Here is a 25849-nt window from a genome sequence, read left to right as displayed (position 1 = left end):
GGAATATGAATATCTACAATCTGCGAATGCAGTCAATAAGCGAATGAACATTAGGCCTACCCGTGGCCAACACTGCGGCATATAACGAGGAATATTCATTGATTTGATCTATTACATTTTTCGATTATTAAAAGCTGAAAGGCTGCTCCTTTAAATAGTTCTCCCGCGTTTTTCATTTTGAGCAACAAGGTGAAAGTTCAACGGAAGTGAGGGTTGGTGTCTGTATTTAAAGGCGCCAACGAAAAAGGAGCGAACTGGGGAAGAAACCTGCCATCTTTTCGTAGAGCTGTACGCGGTATTGAGCATATAATTAATAAAAGGGTACTTTCCTGAGACGTTTGGAGTTTTGCTAACATGCCAGAGGATACTCCAGCTCCTTCAAGCGCAGGAAGGTGAGAAAACATTTAAAGTTTCACTGGGCGCAATTCGGGTAGTTTTGGACCATAATTTATCTTGCTAACAAAGCAACAATGTAGCGATCCCAGCTTAGTTTCTCTTTGGAGCCTGTTCTGCTTTGCTATGGCCTCTGTCCTGCTGTGTAAAACGCTGTTTGAAAACGTATCGAGCTGTAGTCGTAAGCTTCTGTTGACTCGTTAACTAGCTATCTGAGACGTACTTTTTACGTCACTGGTAACATGCATGGGATCGGTGTAGACTTACCGAAGGTTACATGATATGGTCTTATTGTTTCATTGTGATTTTTCTATTTATTTTTTGCACATTTCTGTCATTTTGCTCTGCGCAGCGCATTGGCTAGCTGCATATTGCTTAATAGCTACGTACGACCACGCAAGGTTTAGCAGCTCTGTAGCTAATGCCGTTGTATGTTGAGACTAGCCGTTGGCTAGCTAGCTAGTAACGAAATTCGTGCCAGGCAAGTAAAGTTTCGTTTTTGTTTCTGTAAATTTGTTCGCTGGGCGTTTGACAATGCGTGTGCCATTTGCCCAACTTGGCGACCCACCACTATTTTAGCTAGCTTTTTCGGAAACGTGTAACTTGGCTAACTTTACTCACTTGAGTAACGTTACAGGACTACTTGGCAATTGGTGTAAAATAATCCTGGCCTGTTAATTTAACGTGGTATTACTGAAAAGCCAGGTGGTGAACAAGGTAGGCGTATATTTGATAATGTTAACTTGTCCTTATTGCAGTTGTACAGGTCTAACTGAAGTTTAACATCCGACGTTTGTGCGAGCAGCATCGCAACGTTAGTCCTGTTGGTGGACGGCATTTGTCGACGTATCCCATTTAGATTTATTGAAGATTGTTACGTTTTTTTGTATTTAAAAAATTGCATTAGCTATGTTGTCTGCTAGAATATAAACGATAAACCTTATTTTTACTTCTAGCATGGAGGAAAAGCCCTGCTCGTCAAGCGCCGCGGACAGGTGAGATCTCGCGAATTTTTGCCTGCTGTCCAATGGATGAGTGCGGTCGCCAGTTTTGTTTACGAGTTTAATTTTATTGAATCAGCTGTCACTGTTAGCTGTGTTCTTGGCGGGATTATATCATTTGCCTTTACTTAACTGGAATCTGTTCTCAGGAATTTCCGGTCGGATAGAAACAATAGACCACGTGGGCAATCCTAAAGTCATTTTTTCATTTTAACGCTTATCTTGTTGGGTTAATGTCAAATTGCCCTCGGCGACGCTTACTACTTGTGTACTCTCTCACTTACGTTTTGTCCTGGATGTAGTTTTTGGAACCGAATAGAAATAATTGGAAAATCTATCACTTGGATCTGAAGAGTCAAGTTTAATACAGAAACGTGGCAAACATTTTGCATTAACCTCACTTACACTAGTGACTGGTTTGCCATTCTGTTGGTTTCATTATTTTTACATTCATGTATGTCAAGTGTGAACTCCTGTGCCAACTTCCATGCAGCTCTGATGTCATGGAGGAGGCCAAGAAGCTGATTGGCACAGGAAACCGGCATCTCGTTATGGGGGACGTGGTATCCGCAGTTAATGTGTTCCAAGAGGCCTGTGGCATGCTGTGAGTACTGGTAGCGTTTCTGGGGCCAAATCCATTAAATGTCGTCATTCTTGAACATGAGTATTTGTTTAGTTAATGACTCTTTAATTGGGCCATAATTTGGGCCTGTAATGGAGTTTCTCTCTCGTTCAATATGTTGTCTTCACTGCAAACTCTTTACAGAGCAGAGAAATATGGAGACACTGCTGATGAATGTGGAGAAGCATTCTTCTTGTGTGGAAAGTCTCTTCTGGAACTAGCTAGGTGAGTCTGCCACCCCTCCCCCCCTTACTTTCTTTTGTGTTGCACACTGTAAGACCAGACTAACATTTTGGATGCTCTTGCTACAGGATGGAGAACACGGTCCTGGGGAATGCGTTGGAAGGAGTTCCCGAGGAGTCTTCTGAGGAAGGGGAGAAGCCGGACAACTCTAAAATAGAGAGTGCAGATAACCTGGATGGTGAGTATCTGAAGCGGTGGGCTGCTCTGGCCTGGTCTTTGGCACAGAAGTTTGTTTCCGGTTACCCCCTGCCCCGTCTGTGCCTGGAGCAGGTGTGTATGTGATTACCCATCATTGAGGGGTCTTTGTAAAGCAGTGGTCTCCAACCTTCGTCCTGGAGAGCTACAGGGTCTGCTGGTTTTTGTTTTCACCTTAAAATCAGCACCCACTTGAGACGCAAGACACCAGGTGAGTTGAGTTAACTGTATAATCAACTGCTCTAATTGATTCATGAAGTGCAGAGTCACTATGAAAACCAGCAGACCCTGTAGCTCTCCAGGACCAGGGTTGGAGACTGCTGTTGTAAAGCCTTGGTAGCATGGAAGGGATGTTGTAGTTGACTGTACTGATTTAAGTGATTGTGATTAAGTGGCAAGACTAAAACTGTCAGTCGAGTCCTGGAGGCTCGCAGTGTTTTGTAGTTTCTCTTGTCAGCAGCTAATTAAGGCCTTGAACAAACTGTTCTTTAGTCCAGTGGTTTTAAACGCTCTCTGGTCCAAGGGCCCCTATCATAATTCTGAAGGTTGTGGTTTTATTTAGATATTTCTGTAGTCATTGTATATCAAGTCTGGCCAGGGACCCCCTACAGTACTTTGAAGGACCCCAGGGGTCCATGGACCCCCTGTTGAGAACTTGGGCTTTAGTTGGTTGGTTGGTTGGTGCTGGAAAGCCAAAAGGATTGGATTCTATGACCCATTACCTAGATAGTCACTTTTACAATGCATAGCCATCTAGATGAAGTATAACGTTTTGGGAGGTGCCTTTTGTGGACATCTGGTTTGTTGACAGGAAAAGCCTTGCAGATGTTAAAGGATTTTTTTTTGGTCCAAGTCTTTGTCGGCCACTGTTCAGATGTTATCTTTCATCTTTGATACTGGGCGCAGCTGGATTGTGGTTTCCTGAAGCTTTGATATTAGTGAGGGGATAGTGCTGAATGAGCTGCAGGTCCTTTAATCCATGGTTTTGTGCTGCCCGTTTCATGGCTGCACAGAGAAGACTAGAGATGAGCTTCGGGTGCAAGTTTACGATGCCATGGCAGAGAAGGAAAAAACAACAGAAGGTGATGGTGCTGAGGATAAGATGGAGACTGAGGAACAGGGTGGGAATGTTTCCCAGTCCCCTACCAAAGATGTCATCAAGTCACCAGTGAATGGAACAGATGAGGTCAGTGCTGCTGCAGCACAATCTCCCACAAAGGACAAGGGTGGTGTTCCCTTGGCTCAATCTCCCAATAAGAATCAGGATGGAGTTCCTGCAGCTCCGTCTCCCAAAAAGGATGAGGGTGGAGCTCCTGCAGTTCCGTCTCCCAAAAAGGATGAGGGTGGAGCTCCTGCAGTTCCGTCTCCCAAAAAGGATGAGGGTGGAGCTCCTGCAGTTCCGTCTCCCAAAAAGGATGAGGGTGGAGCTCCTGCAGTTCCGTCTCCCAAAAAGGATGAGGGTGGAGCTCCTGCAGCTCCTTCTCCTAAAAAGAACGATGGTGGCGTTCCTGTCGCTCCGTCTCCCAAAAAGAACGATGGTGGCGTTCCTGTCGCTCCGTCTCCCAAAAAGAACGATGGTGGCGTTCCTGTCGCTCCGTCTCCCAAAAAGAACAATGGTGGCGTTCCTGTCGTTCCGTCTCCCAATAAGGACCAGGACATGGTTCCTGTGGCTCCATCTCCCAAAAAGAATGAGGGGGACGTTCCTGTGGCTCCCCCTCCTAAGGACGAGAGCGGAGTTCCCTTGGTGCCATCTCCCAAGAAGGGTGAGGTTGGCGTTGCCGTGGTGCCGGCTACCAAGGGTGAGGCGAAAGAAGCTGAAGAACAGAGTGGAGAGGTGGTGGCAGAGGTGGAAGAATCTCATGAAGATGAAGAGGAAAATATGGAGGAGGGTGAAGGTAAACTGGTGTAGAAGGCACTTTTTGGGTGAACAAGGGCACCTGGGAGAGGAAATGGGATTTAGGAAGGTTGGATTGGTGTACACTGGCACATCATGGTTGGTGGGTCATGGGTTGTTGTTTTTTTTTTTTTTTTTTTTTTTTTTTTTTTTTTTTTTTTAAATTTTAATAAAGAATTGTAATTGACAGGCAGTCCAACAATTCTCTAACAGTGCAGCTTACACTCTAAATGGCCACCTGAACTGTCATGTGAAATTCCAGAAAGTCTTGAGTTTGTTCTAGTCAGCACAGCCCAAATAGTGTTCTCAAAGCATACTAAAGTTAATGGCATAGTGTATACCAAGCCAAATGCAGGGAAGCAAACTTTTGCACTCAACACAATGTACAGTTTGAGATGAAACGATCTAAAATCCATTATTAGCAAGTTAGTTCTAGGAAAGGGGTATTTGCAGTTTTTCATCAATGGAAGATCACTGTTAATGCTCACTTTTTAACATTGCTGATAAGAGAATGTATATTGTATAATATGGGGCCTTAAGTTGTAATCATTACCCTGATTTTCGGGGTACATGCCCCATTCAGACTGGTCTGTCTAATCGAGGCTTGTATCCGTTTCTGCTGTGCCTGGTCATGTGTTCTGTTGCTCTTGTGGTGGGCTGGTCCTTGAGCACCCAAGCTGTTTGGCAGCTTCAAGGATTTTAACGTCTTCTGGCTTGGACTTGTAGATGGTGATGATGATGATGACGACGACGATGATGACGACGAAGGCGAGGGCACTGCTGAAGATAAGGTATGCTTTGTGCTCTTGATGGGTCCCATGATTTCCCCCCCCCCCCCCAACGTGTGGAGAGGATATTGTGTAACACCATGTGCCTGTCTTTGTTTACAGGAGAGTGAGGAAGAGGAGGTGGGGAACTTGCAGTTGGCCTGGGAGATGTTGGAAGTGGCTAAGGTCATCTACAAAAGGTAGTGTGTTCCTGCCTGTTAGTGCAATGCCACTGTGCACCTAATGTGTTATACCTGGAACACACACTTTAGTGAACTTTAGTTTTGTTTTGAACCGTGAAGCTGAAAACGAATTTGATTCTTCTTACAAAGGCAAGAGGGCAAAGAAGACCAGTTGATGGCAGCGCAAGCACACCTCAAGCTAGGGGAAGTTGGAGCTGAATCGGGTATGTTTATGAAGTAAAGGTCTTTGGCCCTCAATTGCTGTGGTGATTCTGTAGTGTGCAGTTGGGATTCACTGATTGTCACTCTTATTTCCCCCCCCCCCCCCCAATTAGGAAATTATGTTCAGGCCTTGGAGGACTTCCAGGAGTGCCTGCGCTTGCAGCTGAAGCACCTGCCCCCCCACAGCCGCCTGTTGGCGGAGACGCACTACCAGCTGGGCGTGACCTTCGGCTACACCGGCCAGTACGCCCAGGCCATCCAGCACTTTAACAGCTCCGTCCAGGTCATCGAGAGCCGCCTGGGTGAGGGCCTTGTGCTTCTGCGCGTAGCCTCGTCGCACGCGCGGCGCGACGAGGGGCCGGTTTTTACTGAGACTTGGGGCCTCAGAAGGCCCCTCTATGCCAGGATAAACGGGCTCCCCTGGTGAACAAACACTTCCAAGCGGCCGAAGCCTGGTTGTGAAAGACCTTGCGTCTGTTCCGCAGCAATGCTCCAGGAGGCCATCGACAAGGCGGAGGGGGCGAACGGCGCTGCGGAGGAGAAGCGGGAGACCGAGGAGCTGAAGCAGCTGCTGCCTGACATCAGGGAGAAGGTGGAGGATGCCCGGGAGAGCCAGAAGACCGCTGGAGCCGCCTCCGTGGCCATACAGCAGACCCTGGTAAGCGGAGTGTGCCAAATGGCTTGGGTCTCATGAAAAGGTCTCATTAACACGTGTAGTCATTGGAGGATGTTATACGTTGCTTTTCATTTCCTTATGAAAAGCGAATGGAATGCATTTGGATTCCCCCCCCCCCCTTTCATGTTTGTGCTGAGCTGATATGGGGTAATTGCTCTCTCGCAGTCTGGGGCCTCCACATCTGCATTTTCGGGTGAAAATGGTGGGACCTCTTCATCCGCTCCAAGCCAGGTAATGTAACCCTCGATGCTACGTCTTCACTTTTTGCAGTGTGTCTTGTGTGAACGCTATAATGTGAAACCGGAGGCCTGATTGTTGTGCTTGCTGAGGTGATGAGTGTTTTGCCTTGAGGGATCGGGAGCTTATGGAGGCCGCTGTCGTTTCAGATCGCTGTGACGCCTACCGATGGAGCTCCCGCCAAATCCGCGTCGGACATCTCTCACTTGGTCAGGAAGAAGGTCAGTGTGCCACGCACGTCCGTGTGCCATCTGCATGCTTACCTGGCTGCCCCTGGGACCTGCCCGGGACTAGGCTGGCAGCTGGGTGCACGGCTGCCCCCGTTGCTGTGCTGAATGCCTTGCTGCATGCGCTGTGAAATCAACCAACTCCCCTAACCTAGCTGATCAGAGAGCTTCCATTTTAATTTACTTTTTTGTGGTTGGTATTGGTCGTTTAATTTTGTTTTGAGGCTGCATTGTTTGGTTTGGAGTGATGCCAGGGCTGGTCAGTTTGATGGTGAGGTGCTGTGGTCCCTTTTGAGGAGGCGGAGGGGGAGTTGTGATACCGAATGAGGCCTGTGCCATGTGCTGTGGTTTGCTGTAGCTTCAGTGTGGTGTCCCGGTGGCTGTGCTCTTGTGCAGAGGTAGATGGAGAAAAGGGCGTGGTGGTGGGGGGGAAAAAAAGGTTTAACGAGTCTTCTGTCCTGCTTTGTGTTCCGCACAGAGGAAACCAGAGGAGGAGAGCCCAGTAAAGGACAGTGATGCTAAAAAGGCCAAACAGGAAGCCACAGTTAATGGCAACGGAGACTCAGCCAGCAACGGCAATGGGGTCCAGGAGAAAATGGAGCAGGATGAGGCGAGTGGATAGGCTTGATACTCCCGTTCCGTAGGAGCAGTAGCTTGCGGCATTGGTTTGGCATGTTGGGGGAGCTGGTGTTGCCCGGTCCAGTTTATGGAAGGATGTAGTCTTGCTTGGTCGCTTGACCACTTTCACCAAGGAAATGGCAGGACCCCCATTAATCAGGGTTGGGGTCTGGAGTTGAGGAGTGGCTGGTTGGTTCATGCCTTGGCTTTTTTTTTCTTTTTTTTTATATTGGTGCCAGAGCTCTTCCTCCCTCTTACGATTCGCTGTCCCACACTGCTGTAGCGCCAGACTCTTCGGTCTGAATCTCTTTATCCTCCCGCAGCCAGCGAAGCCGTCCGCCACAGTGGAGACCTCGTGATGTCCTTCCTGAAGATGGCAGGGCCAACCAGTACAGCATGCCCCCCCCCCATCATCTTTGTGCTTTGTGTTGTAAATAAGGCATTTCCATGTTAAATGTTTGTTCCCTTTTTTTGTAAAATTGTAGTACGTTTCAATAAAGAATATTTGCAAAACTGAACGTCTCGCTTCCGATCTCTGAAATTGCACAAACTCAAAAAGCATTTTTATTGTGGTTTTTGCTCATTACATCTCTGTACATGATTTCACGGGGGGGTGGGATTTGGGTGCAGGAACATTTGAGGAGGGAGTAGTGAAGCTCAGCCGGCGGCCCGCCTTCCGTCACAGTCGCAGGAGGCTTTGCTGGCCGAGCTCAGTGGAGGGTCCCAGAGTCTGGTAAACGAGCTGCAACAAATGGCACAAAAAAGATGCCCAATTAATGCTTTCTGCTGTGCGTGGAATGTCCGGTCAGGTGAGGCTTTTGCTCTTACCTGTGTGAACTTGGCGGTGAGTTCGCTGGCGAAGGAGTCCTTTGTGTAGGAGGGGGGTATGAGCTGTGAGAGGGGGGGGCTGTTGCCCTGGGGGCTGTAGGAGTCCATCTGATCTGGGGGCAGCTGGGAGACGTCTCTGTCCTGTGGGAGTACAGGTTGATCCATGTTCAACAGCCAGGAACCTTCTTGCTGTGAGGCGACCGTGCTACCCACTGCACCACCCTCTGGTTTTAACTGGGTTAAATACATTTTTAATTCCAAAAAGCAAATATCCCAAAAAGTTTCTCTCCAAGCTACTGCATTGGTTTGGCTTTACCTGTTAAAATCAAAAATAAAATGCTGTATCCAGCCAGTCAGTGTGAGGTTCTCACCTTGTCCTCACTCTGCTCCAGCTCTTCACACCTACGGCCGTCTGCCACTCTCACGAAAACGGACGCTCCCTTCAGCAGCTGGACCTGCCAGACAGACGGTTATGGATCCTCTGCTACTCTGACCGTCGCATGTTAATGTGGTTTCATATGAAATGATCCCCTATACCATCCAACTTGAGATGTTTAAAAATCAACACACCTGACCCTTCAGTCTCAGGTCTTCCAAGACCAGCTGGCATTCCCCATGGGCCAAGGCACTAAGCGCAGCCTGGGCAAAAGCAGAAACGGTTCATTTCTGCCTGGGAAATTAATTTCATTTGGAGTTTTATTAGTGCTGTAATCCACCCCTACTGACCTGTGAAGGGGAACCCTGATATAGGGGCAGCTGGTAGTGAGCAGTATGGCAGTACCCCCGGGTGAAGATGGGCAGAGCTGCCCAGGACTCTTTACCCAGGCTGTAAGTCAGGGTCTCCTGCCCCCTGGGTGACTGGGCGCCGGCGGGGTTGTGTGTGGCCCGCACGGAAACCTCATGCAGGTGCACGATGGCGGTCAGGTGCTGGTGGTGAACCCGCCTGGGGAAAGACTGCGGTCCAGAAACGCTCGGTGAGCACCGGGTGCTTTTCAGGTCGTGACACAGCAAATGTAGCTGCTTTTTAAAAAAATGGTTTCGCTCCCTCTGCGACGTTAATGGACAGTTATCTGCTCCCCAGTCTTGGGGTCAGAAACATCTTAAAAGAACGCAAGCGATTCCACGAGCCAGGCGATGCGTAAATGCACGTAGACTCGCTGTCAAATGAACGCTCATACACTGGCAAATCTTTTCAGGCAAAAGAACGCGTAATCAAGAAATAAAAATGTATAATTACATTTGTTTGTTTGTTCGGGAGATATTTGTTTATGAGTCCACATTTGTGAACCAGTATTTTGTAAGATATGAAAAATATTTATGAATCTCATTTTATTTCTGTAAGGATCATATCATTTAATGATTTATGAGACAATAAAAACCTCACAGGCCAGTGCATTAGCTTGATCATGTCTCCTGGGAAACGCTAAAAAAGATTATCAATCATCGTTCTATGAAGCCTTATGATGTTCCGTTACCTTGAACCCATCTGACCACTGGGGGGAGCTCTGACTGCTGTTGAAGTCCAGCTGCTGCAGAATGGAGGGTCGGTCGTATGAAACCCAGGACGGGCCGTGGTAGAAGGCAGCAGGGGGACTCAGGGTGCACAGGCCCAGGGTGAACGCCGCCCATGGCAGGTTAAGCGCTCGGTCCACAGACACCTGGAACAGGCCCCAGTAAGGATAATCAGGAAGGCCTGTTTCTGCAGCGCGGTGTGTTTCGCAAAAAAAAAGGTTTCCCCCGGCTTACTTTCAGCCCAGCAGAACTGACATAGCGGGAGACCATGCTCAAGTTGATTGGCTGGGGCCTGCTGTCCATCATGCGGCTCAGCTTCTGCCTGATCCAATCGCTTATCTCTTCGTCCGACTTCGGCTCTGCCCCCCAGGTTGTTCCGGCGATTAGGCTGGCGATCTCTCGGACGAGCACCACCGACCTGAAAGAAGAAGGTATGGAACAGCTCCACGTTCCGGCGGCCATTTTGGCCAATCGTATTGGGGATCGGTCACGGCCGTGTTTTTGGGAGCGGCGCGTGTCTCACCGGTGGCTCATGGCGGACTGCAGCGAGGCCTCCCCGGGGGTGGGCCTGGCGGAGCTGGAGTAATACCCCCCCTCGGAGTACCCCGGCCGGGGCAGGAGCAGCCCCAGCTTCCCCCAGTCGGCCTCGGGCACCTGGCTTCGGCTCAGGGCTCGACCGTCCTCGTCCACAGGCACTCCGGCCACTCGCACCAGCACAGTGGCACAGGGCACCCGCCTGCGCTCGCGGCACAAGAGCACAGCAATCAGCCTGCGTCCGGCTGCGGGTCGCACCCTCCCTGAAAGGCACCGCTTTTACCACCATTCAGCAGGAGGTCACAGAAGTACCTGCTAGCTGAGCTCAGTGCTTTGGTGCACAGGGGCTTGTCAGGGTCGGGGCCGGTGTGGTACAGCCTGAGCTGATGGGCTCCCTCGTTCAGCGATATCTGGCAGAAGGGAGAAGACAAGGCCACGGCTGAAGATGAACTCATTTACAGCTGCTTCAGTCAGCTGCGTTTTAATTACGGGCTCAAACGCTCAAACACACACACACACACACACACACACACACGCACAGACGCACACACACACACACACGCACACACACACACACACGCACACACACACACACGTGCACACACACACACACACACGCACACACACACGCACACACACACACACACAGTACCTGCAGTGCACCAGTGTCCACGCTGGGCTGAGTCTCACTGCCGGACTCCACAAACAGCCCGAGTGCCGTCCAGCCAACCAGAACCATTCTCAGACTGAAACGGTCCACAGTGTACAGCTACAGATTAAGAAGGAAAGAAATTGTGACACCAATGCGGCGATTAAAATAAAGATGTAATCGATATTCATATTAATTTACCTCACGGTAACCACATGGTTAAAGCCATCATCAGGTGCCACCAACAGGTCAGGCCATTAATGTAGACTCCCCCCCCTTTTCTCTTTCTCTCTCTCACCTTCAGTAAAAGTGTTGCTGATGGGGGCATGTTCAGACAGCGAATCTCCACCCTCTCGTCGTAAACCGGCTCGAAGATGTTACTGTTCAGGTCTATCCCTGTGGAAATGTCTGGCCCCACTCTGAGAAAACCAACAACACCGGGGGGGGGGGGTTACCCAACGGCAATTTAAGAACATCAATTTCTTCTAAAGGGTGCATTTGCGTATGCGTGAAACTGTGTACTACGGTACTACAACAGCACAGCTCTTAAAAGCCACAGGAATGAAGTCCACCCCCTGAGCGTCTGAGCGTCTCCTGACTCACTGGTTGTAGTGGCGGTCGAAGATGCGTCCGGTGACCCTGCTGACGGTCACGCAGTCCGGCAGGAAGCGCGCTCCGTCGATGTAGAGGTCAAACCCGTCCCCTGAGAGGAAGGGGCGCACCGGGGGGGTCTCCCTTTCCCGAAAGATGTACGCCCCCTGGAGACATTACCACACCAGTCATCAGCGCTTAGGATGGAACTCGGACCATTTCGGTTTGAGACAATGCCACGATTCTCAATATGCAAATGTAACCATTTCACGCATTGAAATATGCAGTGAAAACATCAACTCCCTTTGTTGTTTTAACAGATGTTATTGATGTAACAGGTTTAAAATCTATCCCAGCAAGGAAAACACAATTTAACTTAAGAAATAAGAAAGAGCTTTTAGCTAACAGGTGGTTATTTGCATATTTGCAGGTGCAGTGGTTCCTCAGTGTGGGGGTGTGGCTGCAGATAAGGCAGGAGGCAGCTGACCTGAGGCCACTCTGGAGAGGCGTGGGGGGGCAGGGGGGACTCTGGGGGGAACGGGAAGAGAGGCGCCTCCCCACTGTAGATATGCAGACGGGCCGCAGCATTGCCATAAGGCGCAAAAGGCTTTACCAGGCTATCATCAGGCTAAAATAAGCACAGGAAAACAAACCAACACATAGCCAATCAGGCTAAAATAAGCACAGAAAAACAAACCAACACATAGCCAATCAGGCTAAGGACAGGAAAACAAACCAACACATAGCCAATCAGGCTAAGGACAGGAAAACAAACCAACACACAGCTAATCAGGAAAATATGTTTCAAAAAGCAATGAAGGCTCATAAAACCAGTAACAGGTGATGTTAGTAAGTTTATGATGTTATTCTTTGTTTGAAAGATAAACACTCAACATTATTTGTTCTTCTGGTTGTCTTCGCCTTTTTTGGGTCCAAATACTTTAGGACACAAATTTTCAACCTTTTCTGATCCCAGGGAGCCCCCAGCCAGGCTCAAATGCATCCGGGGGACCCCCATCTCATGTTACAAGGGTTGTATTTAAAAAAAGGGTTTTATATTTTGAAGCAATTCCCCCAAATCTACAGTTTTACCAGGCCAGTGAGGGGGTGAGGTTTTACCAGGGCAGTGAGGGCGATGGCGGGTGGCACTGGCACGTGGTAAAGGGGCACCGTGTGGGTGCCAGTGTTCCATGTCACCTCTCGACCAGGAGCCCTTTTTTCTGCTGTCAGGGAAACGGGACACGGGGGTCAGCACAATGAGACCACAGCGGCCTCACAGCTGAACGTCTGCTGATCCCGTCTCTGGCGCAATGCTCGCTCTCTTTCTGTCGAACGTGCACGCAAACGTCACCGAACCGCTGAAGCAGGAACGCAGAAGCACACCAAAATGGCTCAACAAACAGTACGGATTTCAAATGATATGAAACAACACCTTCCGTGGGATGTTTACAGGTCAGTGCCATTAAAGAGCTAAATTAGAAGCTGGTACAGAAGCATATGTTTAGGTTCATTTTTAGCCTGAAGTCTGGCCAGCAGCCACTCACCTGGAGCCACGGGACGGGTGAGCCTGATCACCCCCCAGGCGGACGCGCACTCCTCCTGCTTGGCGAGGTTCCCCACCACGCCGTCCCGCTCCCACGGAGCCCGAGTCTTCTGCTCCACCAGGCTCCCGGGCTCTACGCCGCCCCCTCCAGGCCAGTGGTAGAAGCGCAGGATCAGCACCATGTCCTCCTGGGGCTCGGCCGGGCAGAAGCTGATCTGAGGACACACACAGGAGCAGAGCTTCAGACGCACGTCCAGCACACTAACCCAGGCATGTCCACACACACCACACACACACACCACAGGACCACAGACCATTAATAATGTGACTCGCCTATTAGCACAGCATAGTAAGAAAGAGAACTCAACAAGTGTAAACCATAGCAGCGTACATCGGGAGTTCTTGATGAAGAACCGTGTTTAAATCTTATTGTGTGTTTTTGATTAGCCCAGACAGTTCCTGTGCGCAATAAAGGGTATTTTAGATGCTTAGCATTAGTTTCTGATGACCTGCTGCCTGGGATTGGGCATTATATGGAGTAACATGGAGTGTATGTTGTGTATAAGTGTATGTAAGAAAATACTTCAAGCAACTCCAAAGCAGCTTCTACAGAAATGTTATGTTTTGCCAACCGACACAAAAATAAGATTAAAAATATATACTTTTTAAATAATCTGGTCACACACACAGACATACAGCCCCTGGATGCATGATGTTGTTCTACAAGACGCTTTGGAGTTCCTTGAGTTGTGGTGATGGGTGCAGGGGGGAGGCGTACCCGCTGCTCCCCGAAGATGAAGTCCCCGTGTTTGATGGAGGACAGCACCGTGGAGGTGCAGCAGAGCACTCCAGAGGTTCCGAACAGGAGCACCTGAAGCGGGTCAAGAGAGAGGGAGGGGCCTGTCAGGACGGGGTCACCTCCTCCCCCACTTTCAGCACCGCACCAACCCCAATCTAACCATCCCCAAACTTTTCAACCCCCCAGCCCGGACCCAAACCTGGCACTCACCTTACCGGTCCTCAGGCTGTACCCCCCCAGCCCGGACCCCGCCCCGTTACTCACCTTACCGGTCCTCTGGCTGTACCCCCCCAGCCCAGACCCCGCCCTGTTACTCACCTTACCGCTCCTCTGGCTGTACCCCCCCAGCCCGGACCCCGCCCCATTACTCACCTTACCCCTGCTCAGGCTGTACCCCCCCAGCCCAGACCCCGCCCTGTTACTCACCTTACCGCTCCTCTGGCTGTACCCCCCCAGCCCGGACCCCAACCCGGCACTCACCTTACCGCTCCTCTGGCTGTACCCCCCCAGCCCGGACCCAAACCCGGCATTCACCTTACCGCTCCTCTGGCTGTACCCCCCCAGCCCGGACCCCGCCCTGTTACTCACCTTACCGCTCCTCTGGCTGTACCCCCCCAGCCCGGACCCCAACCCGCTACTCACCTTACCGCTCCTCTGGCTGTACCCCCCCAGCCCGGACCCCAACCCGCTACTCACCTTACCGCTCCTCTGGCTGTACCCCCCCCAGCCCGGACCCAAACCTGGCACTCACCTTACCGGTCCTCTGGCTGTACCCCCCCCAGCCCGGACCCCAACCCGCTACTCACCTTACCGCTCCTCTGGCTGTACCCCCCCAGCCCGGACCCCAACCCGCTACTCACCTTACCGCTCCTCTGGCTGTACCCCCCCAGCCCGGACCCAAACCCGGCACTCACCTTACCGCTCCTCTGGCTGTACCCCCCCAGCCCGGACCCCAACCCAGCACTCACCTTACCGCTCCTCAGGCTGAACCCCCCCAGCCCGGACCCCAACCTGGCACTCACCTTACCGCTCCTCTGGCTGTACCCCCCCAGCCCGGACCCCGCCCCGTTACTCACCTTACCGGTCCTCAGGCTGTACCCCCCCAGCCCAGACCCCGCCCTGGCACTCACCTTACCGGTCCTCTGGCTGTACCCCCCCAGCCCGGACCCCAACCCGGCACTCACCTTACCGCTCCTCTGGCTGTACCCCCCCAGCCTGGACCCCGCCCCGTTACTCACCTTACCGGTCCTCAGGCTGTACCCCCCCAGCCCAGACCCCGCCCTGGCACTCACCTTACCGCTCCTCTGGCTGTACCCCCCAGCCTGGACCCCGCCCCGTTACTCACCTTACCGCTCCTCTGGCTGTACCCCCCCAGCCCGGACCCCGCCGTGTTACTCACCTTACCGGTCCTCTGGCTGTACCCCCCCAGCCCGGACCCCGCCCTGTTACTCACCTTACCGGTCCTCTGGCTGTACCCCCCCAGCCCGGACCCCGCCCTGTTACTCACCTTACCGGTCCTCTGGCTGTACCCCGTCAGCCGCAGCCCGCCTTCTCCCGGGGGCGCCCCCTTCACTCTGTCCACAACGACGCCCATCCCCCCTTCTGCTCCTCCACCTCCTCCGCCCGCCACAGGTCCGGAGCGTGAGGGCGCCGCCGCCTCGCTACAAGCCGACCAGCGGTACAGACAAGAGTTAGCGCCCAGCCCACGTAGCCCTCTCAGAGCCCTAGTGCGAATCTCACTTACGTTAGCCAGCCTTACGGCAGCAGTGTTCAGGAGGGGTCAAACACCCCCACGGGCCTCACTGCTTAAAGCAAAGACGGGGAAGGCAGAAAGCCCCGAGGACAGCGGGGTGCCAATCATTTAAAATCACTACAGTAAGAGCAGCTGTCAATCACCAATCACCGAGGAAGTCAAGTTAGCATCGGGTAAACAGGACAGTACACACATTGTAAGGCACAAAATCAGATCACTTAGGTTCAAAAGTATTATTAGGCGAAACCAAACATCACAGTAGCCAATGAATGATTAATGATTAGCCCAGCAAAGCAACGCAGTACACATGCATGAAGTTTCCCCCTGTATTGAAACCTGTGATTCCCAGAGTGCAAAGCACAATGAAGCATTGACAGGAAGTGGGAAGTAAAGATAACCACAAGGAGACAGGAGTAGTCTGTGCTGAAAGAAAGTAGTAAGTGTTAATGCGCTGAACTTCATCATTATGAAATTACCAAAATGAAAATGGAGCTTGAAGATTAAAAGCTGAATCATTCCCACACTTGCATTGCTTCATTAGCAAACACACGACAATCAAGCACAGAGGTGAGAGAGATTCCAACCCACCACCGGGCGAGCGACTGTAACACGCCCTCCCTGTCACTCATCTTTCCTGATCGTCATTGAGTGCGCATGCCAGCCAGTAGCATGCAGGCATGCTGCCGGACCACACACGAACACAAACGGCCAAATCATTTAGTTCAGATACAGGATTTGACTAACTGAAGATTAATTTAGCATCTTTTTAAAACTGGCCTATTTTCAATGCCATGAATTCAACTGTGTGGAGTTCTGCCATTCAGTACTACACTATTAACCTTGGGCTGACAACAGCATCACCAGTCCAAGCTTTTATTAACGACAGCGGATTCTAGCCATGAATCAAATTCCACCAGAGTCCTTTGTTTCCAATCTGATGTAGAACAACTTCAGGAAACAAGTTGTACTATGGTAATTACATCCACGCAGTGGTCTTGAGTTCTTCACTTGAGATCTTTCAAGTAGCGTCTTAAAACCCATATAAAATCTATGCTGCTCACATTAAATGCACTCATACTAATGTCTACCCAATAACCTTACAAGATACCACACAAAAGAAGGCTTTGGATTCAAAAGTCACTCTGGAAGAGTTCTGAAGTGGCCTGATTGGGTAATTAACTTGAAGAGAGGGGGGTACTTATTAAGGTCTATTTAAATTTGATGAATAAGGAGTGAGGGTGCATACTCAGGTGGGGGTGGATTTCATCTCTCTTTCTCACCTCTGACTGGATCCCTCCATTGGTGGAGGATCCACGTGATCGGTTGGGGGAAGGAGAGAAAGGTAAGGATTGGCTGAAGGCTTTAATGTAGTGAGGGGAGGGGGCGGGTTTCCCAAGAAAGCCATGGGTCGAGCAGATACCTGTGATGAAAAAGAACGTTATTAGCATCCTGAATCTCTACACCAACGGCTTATCAAATCTGGCAGAAAACAATATTTATGCACAACTGAAAATTCAATGCAATCCTAGTGGAAAAAAACTGACACAAAAGTAATTGATTTACTTGAGCCAGGAGAAAATCCAGTCCGGTGATTTTTAATACACCTACATTTATTACATCTTACAGAAAGGATCCATCTGTACAACAGACACTGCTGAATAGAGACAGAGGAGAAGAGCTGGTGGAAGATGCACTGATGTACCACTGAGGGATATTTATACTGGGCAGCGTTGCCGGGCTCGACGTTCACCAGGGACTGCACGTCTCCGTCCCGAGCGTTGGCCACCCGCAGGCAAAGCTCCACGTTCCCCACCTGGGCACACAAACACGCGAGGCGATGAAGGCCAGCGGCCTTGGTGAAGGTCACGTGACCGATGAAGGTCATGTGACCGGCCCCGTCTCTCGCGGGGGCGCGCCGTTTCCGTGGAAACCTCACCTGGGGGACGGCGTTCAGCTGCGCGGTGCTGAGGGAGGGCCGGACGGGGAGCGCGCGGACGGGCAGCCTCCAGTGGCCGCTCCGGACCTGATTGTGCGCGTCGAAGAGGTCCAGCTGGGCCCAGCCCCGAGACACCAGCCGCTGGATCTCCTGGCCGTAGGGGTCCAGACCCCCGGCGGCCTGCACCTCCACCACCAGCGCGAGGGAGGAAGAGGGCTGCATCCTGCGGGGAGGGCAGACCGTGAGCCAGGCACAACCACATCCTGGAGCTGCACCACAGCGAGGCCTACTCCACGCCACGAGCCACAGCAAGACAAATAATGGACGGCCGATTCGTTAGGAATAGCATTCTAAATAGAAATGGTTGACAATTCCTCTAGTTTACCTGTTTACCTTTGGTGAGGGTAACTCTTGGGCCCATAGTCACATAGCTTTTCATTTAGTTTATATTTAATGTTATTTATGTTTATATTTTGCATTAATCACACCGTCTTGTGCTCTGTATTCATTAGTTCAAGCATTGTGTCTTAATTTATGTTAAGTAGAGGTTTCCATCTTGCTGCAAGTTAATTGAGAAATCATTCACATGTTCTCTCAGGTAGATGCCTCTCTCCCTCACACTTGTGCCCTCACACTAGGACAGCAGTTAGCCTTTGGTGCGGATGCCCCACTACCGTACCGCATGTAATACCATATCACCGATGAAGACAGACGCTCACACATTTGAATCTTCAGTATTATCTTACCTCAGAAACGTTGAGCGGTGATCTCTCACCAGTGCAGTTACTGAATTTCTCATCGTAAAATCTTGCCGGACAGAATGACAAAATGGGCACATGGTACCACGTGGGACCCCCAAAGCCCAGTTACCTGGGTACAGGCTGTTTGACGGACAGCGTGGCGAAGTTTCCCGCGGGCACTGCGCTGACGTAGGGCAGGCCTCCGCCCGGCTGGCACGGGACGGGCGGCAGGTGGGTGGGGCGCCCAAGGTCGTGACCTCCGGCGTACAGACCCACCACCAGCCGCACCGTCCGCAGGGTGGCCTCCAGGCCCAGGACCAAGTCGTAGAAGATCACGAAGCCCGCCCTGCAGCGGCACGCAGAACTACGCATCAGCCTAACTACGACACCAACTGCACAGAAGAACCATTGACTGAGAAATCTAAAGGAATTGACCGGGTGAAATTATATTCACTCCCGACTGAGACAGAGGACTACTGCAGTGCATGAAGAACCTCAATTCAAAACCAAGACCGATGTATTCTGAATCCACCTGAGACTAGATTTATTGCCTTATTTTACCTGGTAACTGTCCAGAAACGAGCTATGAGAATGCGCTAGGATACAGGAGGCTTTAGCGCCAGCAGTGGGTGAGGAACTAGAGCTCACCCAGGGTCATAAGGAGCAGGGCCCAGGGATTCCAGGGGGTCCAGCACAGGCCTGCCTTGCATGGCATTGTGCGGCCCGGCCTGCTCCTGGGGAGGAGAGGACAGAGAAAAGAGACACGAACACAATGTAGTATCTCTCTCTCTCTCTCACAGTGCCTGAGAATCCAGCATAAGCAGAGCAGATAATGTGGAAACCTGAGGTTTAGATTAGAGGGACTGAGCTGGCATACCAGGGTAGGCGGAGCAGGCATCTGATCCAGGGGAAGTACGGGCGGAGGGGGTGGGAAAGGGGGCGGAGGCGGCGGGGGAGGAGCCTGCCTGCGCTCTCGGGGGAAGTCCTTGGCCCTCTCCACCTCTCTGCGAAGATACTCTATCTCCGCCTGCACGGTCGCCATCTGATGAATTTGTTCCCTCTGGACTTGCTGTAGCTCAGCCCCGGCTGCTGCTGGAACAGGCGTTAAGAGCAGGAGGAAATCCTGAAGCAGCCGCTCTCATTAGCCTCACGTAACCGCATTAACCGACACCAACTGCACAGAAGAACCGTTGGCGATGCTCCCCCGTTTGAGGCAGCTTGAGCAGGGGAGCGCGCCTACCCTCCTCCCCTCTGTGCCTCTCCCTGGCCAGCCGGATCCTCAGGATCTCCTCCTCCAGCCGCTGGTTCTCCTTCTCCACCGACAGCAGCTCGGCGTCCAGCACCCGATGAGAGGGCTTCGATCCTGGGGGAGGGGTGCAAAGGAGAGGATCGGGGCATTTCCCTGCTGCCCCTCTAAAGTAGTGAGTGGAGGCGGACACAAGTACACACACTCATATGCACACACACACACACACACACGGTCGGCCTCAGGAAGGATGATAAGGTAACAGTCAAAGTTAAGACAAAGGGCCATAGAAAAACTTTTACTTTGAACTTTTACTTTTTTTGTCGCCCTTCTTAATGAATTATTTTTACTTAAATAAATAAATAAAAAGAGGAACAGGAAACAAAACCTCTGCCTGAGAAAAGCGCTTTGGTGAAATAGGACACAGCAGACACAGTTTTACAGGTTGCACTGAATACCAATGAGCCATGAGACACCAGAGCCTCGAAAAGTACGGCAGGAAAAAAAAAAAACACAACACTCACTCCTTTTCCCGCCCTTGAGTTGGGCTCTGGGCTTGGCCCACTCCAGCATGTGCGCCTCAGCCTGCAGGTCGTGCATCTGGGCCAGAACCACCGGGTCGGCGCCGCCGGACTGCATGTAGGCCAACCGCAGAGCTCTGCCACGCCCACGCGGGCAAAAAAAAAGCCCGACGTCACTCAAAAGCCCGGTTACACCAGACCGCCTCCTCTCTCATGACATCATTCAACAGCCCGGTTACACCAGACCGCCTCCTCTCTCATGACATCATTCAACAGCCCGGTTACACCAGACCGCCTCCTCTCTCATGACATCATTCAAAAGCCCGGTTACACCAGACCGCCTCCTCTCTCATGACATCATTCAAAAGCCCGGTTACACCAGACCGCCTCCTCTCTCATGACATCATTCAAAAGCCCGGTTACACCAGACCGCCTCCTCTCTCATGACATCATTCAAAAGCCCAGTTACACCAGACCGCGTCCTCTCTCATGACATCATTCAAAAGTCCAGTTACACCAGACCGCGTCCTCTCTCATGACATCATTCAAAAGCCCAGTTACACCAGACCGCGTCCTCTCTCATGACATCACTCAAAAGCCCAGTTAAACCAGACCGCCTCCTCTCTCACGACATCATTCAAAAGCCCAGTTAAACCAGACCGCCTCCTCTCTCATGACATCATTCAAAAGCCCAGTTAAACCAGACCGCCTCCTCTCTCATGACATCATTCAAAAGCCCGGTTACACCAGACCGCGTCCTCTCTCATGACATCATTCAAAAGCCCAGTTACACCAGACCGCGTCCTCTCTCATGACATCATTCAAAAGCCCAGTTACACCAGACCGCCTCCTCTCTCATGACATCACTCAAAAGCCCAGTTAAACCAGACCGCCTCCTCTCTCATGACATCATTCAAAAGCCCAGTTAAACCAGACCGCCTCCTCTCTCATGACATCACTCAAAAGCCCAGTTAAACCAGACCGCCTCCTCTCTCATGACATCACTCAAAAGCCCAGTTAAACCAGACCGCCTCCTCTCTCATGACATCATTCAAAAGCCCAGTTAAACCAGACCATGTCCTCTCTCATGACATCACTCAAAAGCCCAGTTAAACCAGACCACGTCCTCTCTCATGACATCATTCAACAGCCCGGTTACACCAGACCGCGTCCTCTCTCATGACATCATTCAACAGCCCGGTTACACCAGACCGCGTCCTCTCTCATGACATCATTCAAAAGCCCGGTTAAACCAGACCACGTCCTCTCTCATGACATCATTCAAAAGCCCAGTTACACCAGACCGCCTCCTCTCTCATGACATCATTCAAAAGCCCGGTTACACCAGACCATGTCCTCTCTCATGACATCATTCAAAAGCCTGGTTACACCAGACCACGTCCTCTCTCATCTCAGCTTTCAACATCTACACCTCTGAATGGCACTAAGGCACTGAATGGGGCAGTCAGAGGTTACTGCAAATATTTAATCTATTCTTAACAAAATGTATTAGTACTACTGGTTATTTATATTTGGTTTCCGAAGCAACCAAACCACTCTTTTCCTGTACCCTCTGATCTAAGCTCCAAGTAGATGAACAGTGCCGGTGCATTGCGAATGGCCGTCGAAGAGAAAGGAACCCGACCTAATCTGGCTGGAGAGACGGCCATCCCCGTCGGAAAAGAGGTCGAAGGTCATGTGCTGCGTCTTCCTCTCCTCGTGCGGCCCAAAGCTGGGAGAGTCCGGGCGGTTCCCGGCTTCTCTGGCCCTGATAAGACGGAGCATAGCAGCAACCCAAATATTTGAGTAATCAAGATCATTTTTCCTTCCAGCTGGCTTTCTTTTTCCTCTACCTCGAGATAAGCAAAATAGCTCATGAAAGCGCGCACCCAAATCAGTCACAGACAGGTTCATGCCAAGCAGGTCGAGAGTTAAATTGAATAGCACTCACGCAAGCACCGTCAGTGTGAACAAAACCATTGCGATTTGTTGCAAGGAAGAGGCCGCTGTGGTTGAAAATGCAACCGGAACAACATTTTTAGCCCTTTCCTTTCGTTAGCCGCGGCCCCTGGCCTGCCCCCGCACCCGCACCCGCACCCTCACCCCTGCTGCTGGTGCAGAGTCTGGATTTGGCCCTGAATGTGCTGCAGCGCCTCTTCATTCCTGTCCTCCTGCTGCTGCAGCTCCAGCAGGAGCTTCTCCAGGTTGGCGGCGTTGCCCCGGCCCGCCAACTCCGCCAGCTTCCTCCCAATCTCTGACACGCCAACACGGAGGAGCACGTGAGCGCGCACACACCCTCCCCCGACAAACACACACAGTTATTTAAACAGATTTAAACAATTTGATAATGAAGACGCACGCGCTATTGTTTGTCACACACGTACAGTACAGAGAGACATGGGTCTATAAGTGCATGAATTTCCAGGAAAAACAAAGGTGAGAACAATGAGAAGACAACGTAAAAACAACTGGAGAGGCACAACTGAATAAACCGCTTTAGAGCAGACCATCAAGCAGAACGTGTCTCCTTTAGATTTGAGCATATTTAACAGACAGCCCCAGCCAGATAGGTTGTTAGATTTGAGCATATTGAACAGACAGCTCCAGCCAGATAGGTTGTTAGATTTGAGCATATTTAACAGACATCCTCAGCCAGATAGGTTGTTAGATTTGGGGATATTTAACGGACAGCCCCAGCCAGATAGGTTGTTAGACTTAAGGATGTTTAACAGACAGCCCCAGATAGGTTGTTAGATTTGAGCATATTTAACAGACATCCTCAGCCAGATAGGTTGTTAGATTTGAGCATATTGAACAGACAGCCCCAGCCAGATAGGTTGTTAGATTTGAGCATATTTAACAGACATCCTCAGCCAGATAGGTTGTTAGATTTGAGCATATTTAACAGACAGCCCCAGCCAGATAGGTTGTTAGATTTGAGCATATTTAACAGACAGCCCCAGCCAGATAGGTTGTTAGATTTGAGGATGTTTAACAGACAGCCCCAGCCAGACACGGTGTTCCGCGGTACGGACATGCCCCGCGGACAGGGGCTGTGGCTCGCTCACCCTCCCTCTCCTGCTCCAGCCGGCGGTTGTGCGCCTGAATCTCGGCCAGCTGACGCTCGTGTCTCTCGGCCATCTCCCGCACTCTGTCACTCTGCTCCCACGGCCTCCTGGGGCTGGGCTCTTTGGACACCTGTGTGGGGGGGGGGAACCCGCACACCCCAAACGCAGACCATCAGACTGTTTCCTACTATCTGGCCACATTTAATTCAATGCAATTTTATTTGTATAGCGCTTTTTTTTTTTTACAGAGAACTGTCACAAAGACACTTTACAGAGTAGCAAGGCAAGAGACAGAGCAAAAAGAGAAAAAGAGAGTAAACACTAGGCCTGAACCCCCAAAGAGCAGGCCAGAACCCCCATTTAGCCTATGACCTCTCTCTCATTCAAGATGTATTTTACACACTTCAATTTACTTTCATTTAATTCCATGTAAGAAAGGAACTGTGCAACGCTATAAATTTCAGGTGATGAAGACAGGACCCATAACGGAAACCAGGAAGTCGTGCTAAAGGTAGAAATTCGGCTTGAGATCAAACAGGGGTTAAAAATCACCTCGGCAGCCCATGTGGGAAGGGTAGGCATGCTCTCCTCGATTGACATCCTGAGCTTGTGAAACTGACAGGAAACAATGCAATGGCAGAGGCGTTCATTTCATATCTGAGTGCTGCTGGCCTAACCAATCATTGATTAACAGTTCAATCCACCAAAAAACACTTAAAGTCCTTCATCGTGGGAAAGTGAGTTACTATCAGTTCCATTTGTCTCAGCTGTGTGCCCATCTCTCGTCACAGAGGGGTACACAGACTGATAAAGCAGGATACTTTACACAACATTCAATGAATGGATTCTCTGTATGATGCGCCTTCAACCCCAAAAGCAAAACAAAAAGCAAGCAATTCAATGCAAGTGCTAAATTGGGAATAGCTACATGTTCGGGGTGAATAACATCCAGCAGAACCAGCTTCAGTCACCTCCTCTGTGAGCTTCCTCAGGGTGAGGCTGTCCGACCCACCAGGGCCTGGGTCCTCCTCTTTCCGAGACCGCCAGTCCCTGTCTTCAGCCCGTTCCCGCCATCTCTGCAGCCTGGCCTGCTCATTCTTCTGCTCTCTCTGACGCAAAGGCGTGGAGTAAATATCAGGAGTGACATTGTCACAAAGTGGAAAACCTGGACATATGTTGTGGATGACATTCAAAAACTCCAGTTACACTAATCAATGTTACACTCTTAAGCCACGAAAGGACTGCCCACGGTAGTCCCTAGAGTGTGAGGGGACACCAGTCATTTAAATATTTATGCAAGCGCGCAGCCTTTGTTGAATTATATTCATATGGATTTAACAGACACAACCAAAAAAGATTAGGAAACCATCGAGATATACAAAATGCTCACGTTTCGTGAAATCTAGTCCAGCTTCCCCTTGTTGAATATTATACTATACCTGCGCTGTGTCTAGCATTGTCATTGGGTGTGTAAAACATCACGTGATATTTGTCTTGACAACGATCAGGAAGAGGGGTCTAATGTAATCGACCGTCTGATAAACTGATTAGGCTACCTCGAGTCGAGCACGCTCTGTCCCCTCCACGTTGAACAGTTAAATGTAGCCTAAAAATCTAAATATAATATGAATAAAGTCTACGACAAGAAATGCTTTCATTGTTTTCAATCGTGAGTACCTGGCAACATCATCCAGGCCACTGACGCACTGAAAAAAACAAAATTATCTAATTGGAAAAAAAGCACATAATTTCATAAGGCTACACGATTTAACAGGGATAATTACGCGTGTTGGAGAAAACTGCTTAATGAATCACCTTAAATGTGACCTTTCTGTTATACAGCCTGTTCGCGTAACACAACTTTCCTCCAAATATTGGGTACGGGGGTACTAAATGAAGACCAGCACAAGCTGTGAATTGGCATAGGCTACTAGCGCAGATCGGGATCAGGATTAGCTCCATGTTACATGTTTTAAGAAAACTGTAAAAGCCTTTTTTTATATCGAAGGGGCATATTTTCCGCGTGTTACCTCAGTGAATGTAATTACCTTCTTGAAATTAGGGGTCTCCGCCTTTTTTGGCCCTCCTTTGAAGTTGCTTCCCTCCGGTTCCATAAACTGGGGCTGTCCCCGCTTTAAAACGTGAGGGTCTCCGATGTCGCTGCCGATACAGAAGTGTTCTCTGTGTTTGTCCAGAAGCGCGAGGGACCGAAAAACCATGTCACAGTTACGACACTTGTACTCCCCCAATACTTCCATTTTTTTTCCAGTTTCTGGGGTTTTAAGGTCCAGGAATTTCAGACAGCGAGACGTTAATCGAAGAATCAATGAAGATGCACCAGGATCCTATCTATAACATAACCTACACTGCAACAATATGCGTACGCCATCAAGAATATTTTAACGACAAGTGAACGACCAGTTTGTTGGCTATAGAACATGTAGCCTATTTACTTTTAACGTTAACGCCAGTGCAATGTTAAGTCGAATCCATTCTGTTGGATCTGTTGTTGGTTACGGTCACTAAGACAGGCTCCAAGGAAGCTATGGCGTGGGTAGGTTAAGGACAGAAGGCGCGCAAACCGGCTATTCACTTAGCCAATTTGTAGCTGCAGTTAAGAACCCAGGTTCTAAGGTTGTCAGGTTCACAATAACTAAACCAACAATCAAATACTGTTAGTCATGCTAAGTGCATAACAATGTAGAAAAATGATAGATCAATTTCTGATCAATTCTGATGAAATAAAAGCTGTACATCGGTTTCATATTCATCTTTTGATCTAAATTGCAGTAAGTATAAAGCAAAAAATAACTAATTTCTCTCTACCATCACCATATTTTGGAGGGCACTGA

At 50.2% G+C, this 25849-nt stretch overlaps 2 protein-coding genes across 8 annotated transcripts; one reads left to right on the top strand and one right to left on the bottom strand.

The window, feature by feature from the left end:
• The first annotated feature begins 224 nt into the window (after positions 1-224).
• Positions 225-7795, top strand: nasp (nuclear autoantigenic sperm protein (histone-binding)). 4 transcript variants are annotated; one of them, XM_035415039.1, is made up of 15 exons: positions 225-392; positions 1350-1388; positions 1888-1998; positions 2161-2241; positions 2328-2437; positions 3468-4349; positions 5081-5139; positions 5239-5315; positions 5448-5521; positions 5633-5821; positions 6005-6177; positions 6361-6426; positions 6582-6653; positions 7138-7269; positions 7601-7795. In XM_035415039.1, exons 1-15 carry the CDS (start codon positions 355-357, stop codon positions 7634-7636), a joined length of 2139 nt encoding a protein of 712 aa, XP_035270930.1. In that variant the 5' UTR covers positions 225-354; the 3' UTR covers positions 7637-7795. The 4 variants fall into 4 exon arrangements, with proteins under 4 accessions (XP_035270930.1, XP_035270929.1, XP_035270931.1 ...); XM_035415038.1 differs by having other exon boundaries at positions 226-392; positions 5075-5139; XM_035415040.1 differs by lacking the exon at positions 7138-7269 and having other exon boundaries at positions 226-392; positions 5075-5139.
• Positions 7796-7813: 18 nt separating this feature from the next.
• ccdc17 (coiled-coil domain containing 17) lies at positions 7814-25523 on the bottom strand. 4 transcript variants are annotated; one of them, XM_035415034.1, is made up of 31 exons: positions 25046-25523; positions 23969-24106; positions 23550-23612; positions 22998-23127; positions 22033-22183; positions 21575-21697; positions 19933-20066; positions 19403-19525; positions 19040-19254; positions 18811-18896; positions 18293-18508; positions 17423-17645; positions 17189-17299; positions 16767-16906; positions 15241-15394; positions 13713-13805; positions 12936-13149; positions 12511-12614; positions 11879-12019; positions 11404-11558; positions 11099-11219; positions 10804-10920; positions 10464-10561; positions 10141-10353; positions 9852-10035; positions 9581-9763; positions 8832-9059; positions 8676-8744; positions 8477-8560; positions 8106-8246; positions 7814-8019 (listed from the first exon to the last, which is right to left on the bottom strand). In XM_035415034.1, exons 1-31 carry the CDS (start codon positions 25253-25255, stop codon positions 7957-7959), a joined length of 4425 nt encoding a protein of 1474 aa, XP_035270925.1. In that variant the 5' UTR covers positions 25256-25523; the 3' UTR covers positions 7814-7956. The 4 variants fall into 4 exon arrangements, with proteins under 4 accessions (XP_035270925.1, XP_035270926.1, XP_035270927.1 ...); XM_035415035.1 differs by having other exon boundaries at positions 12511-12611; XM_035415036.1 differs by having other exon boundaries at positions 19040-19251.
• Between the last annotated feature and the right edge of the window lie 326 nt (positions 25524-25849).

Source organism: Anguilla anguilla, chromosome 4 (genome assembly GCF_013347855.1).
Source record: "Anguilla anguilla isolate fAngAng1 chromosome 4, fAngAng1.pri, whole genome shotgun sequence".
Classification (NCBI taxonomy): domain Eukaryota; kingdom Metazoa; phylum Chordata; class Actinopteri; order Anguilliformes; family Anguillidae; genus Anguilla; species Anguilla anguilla.
This window is presented reverse-complemented; position numbering and strand designations above follow the sequence as displayed.